The following is an 8,046-nucleotide window of genomic DNA, read 5'->3' on the forward strand; positions in this document are numbered from 1 at the left end:
GTCTAGGATTGCATCCTACCCGGCAGGCTACTTCTACCAGCCGACATGGAGAAGATCTTTGTCTGCACCACGTACTCTCACTACTGGTGTCCTCCAGGGCTCGGTTCTAGGCCCTCTCCTCTTCTCTCTATACACAAAGTCACTCGGTTTCATCATACCCTCACATGGTCTCTCCTATCATTGCTATGCGGATGACACTCAACTACTTTTCTCCTTCCCAATTGACACGCATCTCTGTGTGCCTGGCAGATATCTCAGCTTGGATGTTGGCCCACCACCTCAAGCTCAACCTCGACATGACAGAGCTGCTCTTCCTCCTGGGGAAGGCCTGCCCGCTCCAAGACCTCTCCATCAGGGTTGACAACTCCACGGTGTCCCCCTTGGCAAAGAACCTTGGCGTGACCCTGGACAACACCCTGTCGTTCTTTACAACATCAAAGCAGTGACTCGCTCCTGCAGGTTCATGCTTTACAACATCCATAGAGTACCACCATACATCACACAGGAAGCGGCGCAGGTCCTAATCCAGGCACTTGTCATAGCCCGTCTGGTCTACTGTAACTGTTGGCTGGGCTTCCTGCTTGTGCCATCAAACCCCTGCAATGTATCCAGAACGCTGGTGTTCAACCTTCCCAAATTCTCCCATGTCAACCCGCTCCTCCGCACACTCCACTGGCTTCCAGTAGAAGCTCGCATCCACTACAAGACCTTGATACTTGTCTACGGAGCAGCAAGAGGAACTGCCCCTCCCTACCTGCCAAGCTCTGCTCAAACCCTATACCTCAACCCAAGTACTCCGTTTTGCCACCTCTGGCCAGCTGGCACCGCATTGGTGGAAGTTGGAACCAGCTTCCCCATGAAGCTAGGACAACAGTCCCGGCCCATCTTCCGAAAACATCTGAAACCCTACCTCTTCAAAGTATTGAGAGTATCTTAAATAATCCTTGCGAGATCAGGATGGTTTGTACAAGGCTAGCACTGCATCGCTATCAGAGATAACAATTTGAGAAACATCAACTGATAGTTTATTTAATCGTTTCATAATTTCAATGTATTTACCAATGAACCATTACTATTATTAATACCATTACATACAAACCATTACATACTGAAGTCAATATCTAATATGAAACAAATGCTCAGTGACTACAATAAGCCTACGAAATATATATATTTTTTAAATTTAAGTTGTGGAAATGTCTGATCTATGATCTCTTATTTATTTTACTTTATGAAGCCGCCCTCGTGTTCTATTCCATTCACTGCGTCTACATGGAAATGAAACTGCTGATTTGCCTATGTAGCGTCACTTTCCCTCGTCATTTGCATAAAAATATGAAGAGGCGAGATCAGGCAACCAGAGGACTAAACCTAGCGAGGCAGTACAGTGAATGAGAGAACCGCCAGAGTAGGTTATGTAGGCTTCATTACTGTAAGTTGCCTCCTGGAAGTTTACATTTATTGGTGCTGTAAAGAAGTAGATTAGCCAACATGTCTATCTAGCGTCATACTTTTAAAAAAAGAAAAAGGTTTTACATACCATTCATGTTATAGGTGAAACACAATGTTTACACATCCTTACTAAACACTTTGGAATAAAAAGCCATCAAAGCAAAACAATGACTTATGACAATACAAATTATTAATCAATTACAATATTTCTTTAAATACTTGTTTACATGAGCTCAGACAGACTCGTCCTAATATTTATATATTTCTTAATTCCATTATTTTACTTTTAGATGTGTGTATGTTGTTGTGAATTGTTAGATACTAGTGCACTGTTGGAGCTAGCAACACAAGCATTTCGCTACACCCGCAATAACATGTGCTAAAAATGTTTATGTGACCAATAAAATCTGATTTGAGAAGATAAAGGTTGATGTGAGTGGGCAACACCTGGTGTCCTGTTCAGTTAATGTAGCCAATAGTACCTGTAGTTCACACAGATAAAAAATCTCAGACTTATCATCTACACAAACACACACACAAAAAAAAAATAGGCGCTAGGGGCCCAATTCCAATTTAGGAAATTACTCCTTCCTTACACACTTCTCAGTAGTTGGTATTGACTGTAACGAACGCGCTTTGCCGGTGTGGTTAACTGCTGACAACCCTCCCACTTGCTGGCCAACAGATTTTCGTGTGGAGTTTTCATTCAATAGGGTTCAGTACGTTTATCTTAAGCCATCCCTTTAAATACGGTGTACCTCTTAGTTAGAATTTTGTCCACAGACTCACTAAAATGTATCAAGAGAACGGGTTCAGAATATTAGGGATCATGAAAGAAAGGGATCTAAATATATACATATTTGTCTCCGTTTCAACACCAATTGGTAGATTTAAAAAATACTCTGATCTTGTTGGTTATTTAGGCTTAGGAAAGTATTTATGAATCATAAAAGAACAGGTTAGGAGAGCCTTTACGCACGAAAGAAAGAAAAGTGGTTCGATTCATTCTGAAAATTGCCACATTCAAGTCTTCAACCCATTGTAATGTTGGATTGTAATTTTGGAAGATTAGTGTACTGTACATAGATTTATAATAGGGAGAATAGTGTACAATAGTGTTCTATACCCTAATCTATTGCCTGCACTAACCATGGAACTGTGTGATGACACAGCCAAGTATTGGGCCATGTGTCGGGTTCATACTCTTATGGATAGAGTAGATGCTTTTTCCACTTGGAAGCGGTAGGTTCGCTAGACCTTATTCATGGTTCCTTGGGCATAAAGGTGGTGAAATGATTTGGGAATTAAGTCAAGGTCAGAATAGACACACTTATTCGATCTCCAACCCAAAAGAATAGCGGGTGAATAGCATGCTATTCTCATGCTTAAGTTCAAGGTCAGAATAAGTGTAGAGAAAAAGGGAATTTACGTTCCATTCATGCTCGCTTAACTCGGGTCAGAATCGGCCCCTAGGAGATTAGTGCACTCTTTTCTACAAAATTTCTTCTTGAAATGTCTTGTCTGAGAAGAAACTGTGACAAATCTATATCATGTCTACATGTCTCATTATTCATTGTTCTCCTCTGGCTCTCGGAGGCCCTGGCTGTGTAGGGTTTTCCCTGCCATCTCCATCATGGCCTGAACCTCAGGGTCTGCATCCAGGATACTCCTCTTGCCTCCTGTCGCTCCCTGCAACAAAACACCCCAACATCACTGATGTCCTCATGACAAGTCATGAATACAATAAATCAATGAATATTCACTGAGTGTACAAATCATTAAGAACACCTACTTCACTACATTCCTAAAGAACATTATGTACTTTTTACTCCATACATTTTCCCTTAAACCCAAAAGTACTTGTTACATTTTGACAGGAAAATTGTAAAATTCACACACTTATCAAGAGAACATCCCTGGTCATCCCTACTGCCTCTGATCTGGCGGACTCACTAAACACAAATGCTTCGTTTGTAAATGGTGTCTGAGTGTTGGAGTGTGCCCCTGGCTATACGTGAATTTAAAAAACGAAAACCGTGCAGTCTGATATGCTTAATATGAGGAATTTTAAATGGCTTATACTTGTACTTTTACTTTTGATACTTAAGTACATTTAAAACCAAATACTTTTAGACTTTTACCCAAGTAGTATTTTACTGCGTGACTTTCACTTTTACTTGAGTCATTTTCTATTAAGGTATCTACTTTTACTCAAGTATGACAATTTAGTACTTTTTCCATCACTGGTAGTAGGTGCCAGGCACACCGGTTTGTGTCAAGAACTGCAATGCTGTTGGGTTTTTCACACGCAACAGTTTCGTGTGTGTATGAAGAATCGTCCACCACCCAAAGGACATCCAGCCAACTTGACACAACTGTGGGAAGCATTGGAGTCAACATGGGCCAGCATCCCTGTGGAACGCTTTCGACACCTTGTAGAGTCCATGCCCCGACTAATTGAAAAAGGGTGGGGGTGCAACTCAATATTAGGAAGGTGTTCCTAATGTTTGGTATATTCAGTGTACTTCGTAGGTTACTTCCTATAATGACTTGAATGTGCCTCTATCTCCACCTGCAGGTAAAAATAAGGAACACACTGATACAGGCACAGCATTAAAAGAGACAGAATTCATAAAATATTAGATGAAATAAATGGGATCAAAGGAGTAAGAAGGCAGTGGTTGTCCAGGTTGATACTGACCTCTTCCTCCTCAGGGGGCTTCCCAACCCCCCACACCTCCAGAGAGTCCAGGGTGAAGTCCTCCTCAGCAGAGAGCTGAGGGCTGCCGTAGGTAGTGCAGCGAGGCCGTGCCCGGCTATGCCCACGGCCAAAATCACTGTCCAGCCACATGCCAAAGTACCCATGCTGACCACCCATGCCCTGATCATAAGCAGATTATAGAAATTACATTGCTTGGGTTAAGAAAAAATACTATTGAAGCATAGGCATGTGGTAGTTAATATGATGTAGTTACTTGTGTGGTATTTCACATATAATTATAGTAACATATTGTAAAATAAAATGTTCAGGTGAGATTGTGCAGTTGAGATTTATGTAGTAGTGGGGTGTCTCACCAAGCCGTTGGGCATGGTCTGCTGGCCCTGGTTGAGGTACATGTAGTGCTGGTTGTATCCTGTGCAGGTGTACACCCGTAGACAGGGGAATACTGAGAACAGGAAGCACCTGGAGTCTCCTACAATCAAGACAATCCAGTCACAAACACACACATCCAGAGATGAGCACTGATTATAGAGATGGACAACATACTGTATATGTCAGCATACATTACAAAAAAGGGCTTAAATATCTCTGCAGCAATCTCAGTAGGCCGTGAGCCTGTTTCTCCCGATTGCTACTTCCATCCACCACCACTCTCACCTTGGAACTGAGGCTTTACTTCCCAGCCATGGGAGGCGAAGCCACCAAAGATGTGTCCCTTAGTGTCTTTGATCAGGAGCACGGTGGGCCCTCGGCCTTTACAGCTGCCTACTATTTTGGTGAAGCTCTCCCCATGCAGCTGAGTGGAGAAAAGCAGCTTCCAGGGGATGTTGTACCCATCAGGTAACTGTGGTGTGAGGAACATCAGCACGGGCAGGTCCAGCAGGCAGCGCAGCTTCTCCCAAGGGGTTTCCCAGCATGGGGGCAGTAGGGTGGGAGGGGGACGGGAGGTTAAGCCCACGTTTAGGCCTTCACCTATCAGAAGGTCCATGTACATGGCCACATTGGAAACTCTGAACAGCCAGTCCTCCAAACATGGGACGTCACAGGTACGCTGGTCTGAGAGGGGGGAAGGACAGAATGTCAGGTTTTGTTGTTGATACAGTAATATGTATGAATCTGAATTATTGAAAATATGAAATCTGGGTGAGCAAGATTTATCTCCTTTCCTATTCACTCTATTCTGAAAACCTCATCAGTAAATTATCCCTCCATCCCTTTACCTGAGGGTTTTAGTTCAGAGCTCATCTGTTCAGCCAATAGTTTAACACCAATGGAACCGTCAGCCATACGCTCTGGCTTCCAGCCCTGCAAACGACCCTTCTGGATGATGATCTGTACCACAGCAGAAACCAGGTCCTGCAAGAACTGAAATCAGTGCCAAATTAATTTGAGTTCAGAGCTAAAAATGCATGTTCCGCTAAGAACACAGGAGCACTTGCAGAAGACCTTCTGAGGGTCTACTAACCTCCATTATTTGGTCACATGTGGCAACACCTGTCCCTGCCCCCTGAGCCATTGCCATGAAAAGGGGCGCCCGCTCCTCTGCAGTGCCTCGCAGGACATCGGCCAAGAAGACCACCAGCTGCTCTCGACTCACCCCAGCCCCAGGGGGAGGAGGGGCCACTCCGGGGTCCATGCTACACATCCCAGCATAGACCCTCTTTATCATAGAGTCTGAGGCAATGTTTCCCATACAGGGCTACAGGACAGAAGATATGTTATATCTCCCATACTGGTACTGTTAAATATCTGCAAAGTAATAACCACATTTATTACATATATGTGTTATTACGCCTCCTACACATTGTTATTAGTTATTACATATCTTAACCTTCTTGCAACGTGAGAACTTACATATTTCTGTATTATTTGATTTCTTATTACAAGATATTAAACAAGATTTTGATTCTGGAGGTTAACTGATTAGATATCCTCGATTTGATAAATAAAATGTAATATTATCATAGTAACTCCACCCTCACTTTCAACATGCCCAGCGTTAAAACCTTCCCTGCTTTTCCAGCGCCACCTGCTGGACTCGCGCCGTGGAGCCGATCGAACACTCCCTCCACAACCGGCCGCTCCTCTGGGCGAAAACGGGCCAGCCGTTTCTGCACCACAACGCTGTCGGTGTTCCCCATGGCCCTGTGTGCACATTGGACAACACTATCAGTGACAGGTCGGTAGCCATCGACAATAAAACGAGCACATGACTTGAAACTGTCTGAAGGCTTGAAGCATCCAAGGCTTCTGATCTGATGTAAAGTTAGCTATCGTGACTGCTAGCTAGGTGTAGGTGACATAATTTACCTAACGTTAGCTAGCTCGAGATGATGATTATAGCTATTTACTTATCTACTAACAAACAACGTGGCAATTCAATTAATATGAAACATCTAGCTAACCTTGTTGAAAGAGGATAATGATCTCATTCCAGGGGCACTATGTAAACACAATACACTTCCTGGTATAAATAAGGGGCGAAGATGAACACCAATCGAAATACCCGATAATCAACAGACTCCAATTATATTGGCTGGTAGTTCAAAATAATTATATGATTGGTCCAACGTCATATGGGTTTCCTCCAATCTGGAATTAGGGGAATGGGTGTTGGGCCGAAACCGAAAAACGTGAAGTTGATCGATCCCTGTCGAGGGAGGAGCTGTTTTTTGTATATGATAGTAAAACATTCTTATGATGACTATACAATGTGTTGGCACCTTCCATTCTTGCACATATTCTCATAAAACGTATATTTCAACACTGTCTGCTCAGGCAAATTTGCCGAACTGATAAACTTGGAACCAATTAGAACTCCCGTACAAACCCCTTGTGATGAAGCCAGCCAATGGCCTGCTTCTATCTAGGATGTAAACACAGCCTCAAAATGAAAACTCGACCAGCTTTCTGTATGTATGTGATGAGCTTCCAAAAACTGAAATAAGATAAATATATGTTATGTAGCACAATATTTGATTATTCCAATATGGTATCCTTCTGCGCGGCAGTGTATATAAGCGCAGAAGTATACCCGCAGCTATTCAATAGCTTGGATCAGCTACTATACTCGTTTTGGTGTACCAATATTGTTACAGACGACCCACACGTATAAAGCAAAAAATAAGCTATAAACGTGTGTGAGGTAGAATGCCCCTTCACGATCAGGCAATTTACACTGTTGGATTAATTATTTTTCCACAAGGAAAACTACAGTCATTCATGTCTCCTCTCCTTTATTCAGATAGTGTATGAGACCAAGCCTGATACTGTAGGTCCATAGTAATCGGTACCTTTATGCAGTATATACTATAAACATAGTATATTACACTGATGGCTTAATTATTTCCAAAATGAAAAGGTACAGCCATTCACGTCTCCTCTCCTTCAGGTAGTGTATGAGACGAAGGATGATGCTGTAGGTTTTATTCTATACAGTATTGCCCAGTGTATAGTAGACACAGTAATATTACAGTTGGCTTCATTTTCCAGTATTGGGCTGAGTTTATGTTAGCCCAACCATAGTTAGATTACATTGGTGTTTTTTTTCACACAGTTACTGGGTTGCGATAGTTTTTGTTACACTATTTTACAGTACAGACAGTCATCGTTTCCCATGGAAACTCTATTGCACTGAGGGTTTCGGTGTGTAGCTGTGTTTACTATAATTCTGTTGCACTACTTTACAGTACAGACAGTAACTATCCCTTAATTGGACACTGACAGCTCTATTACAATACTGTTTTTTTCACACAGTGTCTAGCTGGGTTTACCTTAGTTTTCATGTTGCATTACTTACAGTAGGCTACATACAGTAACTATGCTAATTTCCAGTGACTATCCTAGTTTCCCTTGGAAAGAACAGCAGTGTA

The 8,046-nt window shown here is 42.5% G+C and overlaps 1 protein-coding gene across 2 annotated transcripts; it reads right to left on the minus strand.

The window, feature by feature from the left end:
• Positions 1 to 1,525: 1,525 nt before the first annotated feature.
• On the minus strand, positions 1,526 to 6,673 carry meak7 (MTOR associated protein, eak-7 homolog). 2 transcript variants are annotated; one of them, XM_071326115.1, is made up of 8 exons: positions 6,580 to 6,673; positions 6,157 to 6,319; positions 5,640 to 5,873; positions 5,395 to 5,539; positions 4,832 to 5,230; positions 4,528 to 4,646; positions 4,154 to 4,333; positions 1,526 to 3,141 (listed from the first exon to the last, which is right to left on the minus strand). In XM_071326115.1, exons 2-8 carry the CDS (start codon positions 6,313 to 6,315, stop codon positions 3,019 to 3,021), a joined length of 1,359 nt encoding a protein of 452 aa, XP_071182216.1. In that variant the 5' UTR covers positions 6,316 to 6,319; positions 6,580 to 6,673; the 3' UTR covers positions 1,526 to 3,018. The 2 variants fall into 2 exon arrangements, with proteins under 2 accessions (XP_071182216.1, XP_071182217.1); XM_071326116.1 differs by having other exon boundaries at positions 6,485 to 6,582.
• Positions 6,674 to 8,046: the final 1,373 nt, after the last annotated feature.

The sequence above is a fragment of the Salvelinus alpinus genome, chromosome 9, assembly GCF_045679555.1.
Source record: "Salvelinus alpinus chromosome 9, SLU_Salpinus.1, whole genome shotgun sequence".
NCBI classification, from domain to species: Eukaryota; Metazoa; Chordata; class Actinopteri; order Salmoniformes; family Salmonidae; genus Salvelinus; species Salvelinus alpinus.

What these genes read in the sequence shown, in the direction of transcription:
- meak7 (XM_071326115.1), bottom strand. Translation starts at nt 6,315, where the DNA reads ATGGGGAACACCGACAGCGTTGTGGTGCAGAAACGGCTGGCCCGTTTT. An exon ending in CATGTGACCAAATAATGGAG is followed by an intron (nt 5,540 to 5,639) that starts GTTAGTAGACCC and finishes CACTGATTTCAG; the next exon opens with TTCTTGCAGGACCTGGTTTC. An exon ending in AGCCCCCTGAGGAGGAAGAG is followed by an intron (nt 3,142 to 4,153) that starts GTCAGTATCAAC and finishes GTTTTGTTGCAG; the next exon opens with GGAGCGACAGGAGGCAAGAG.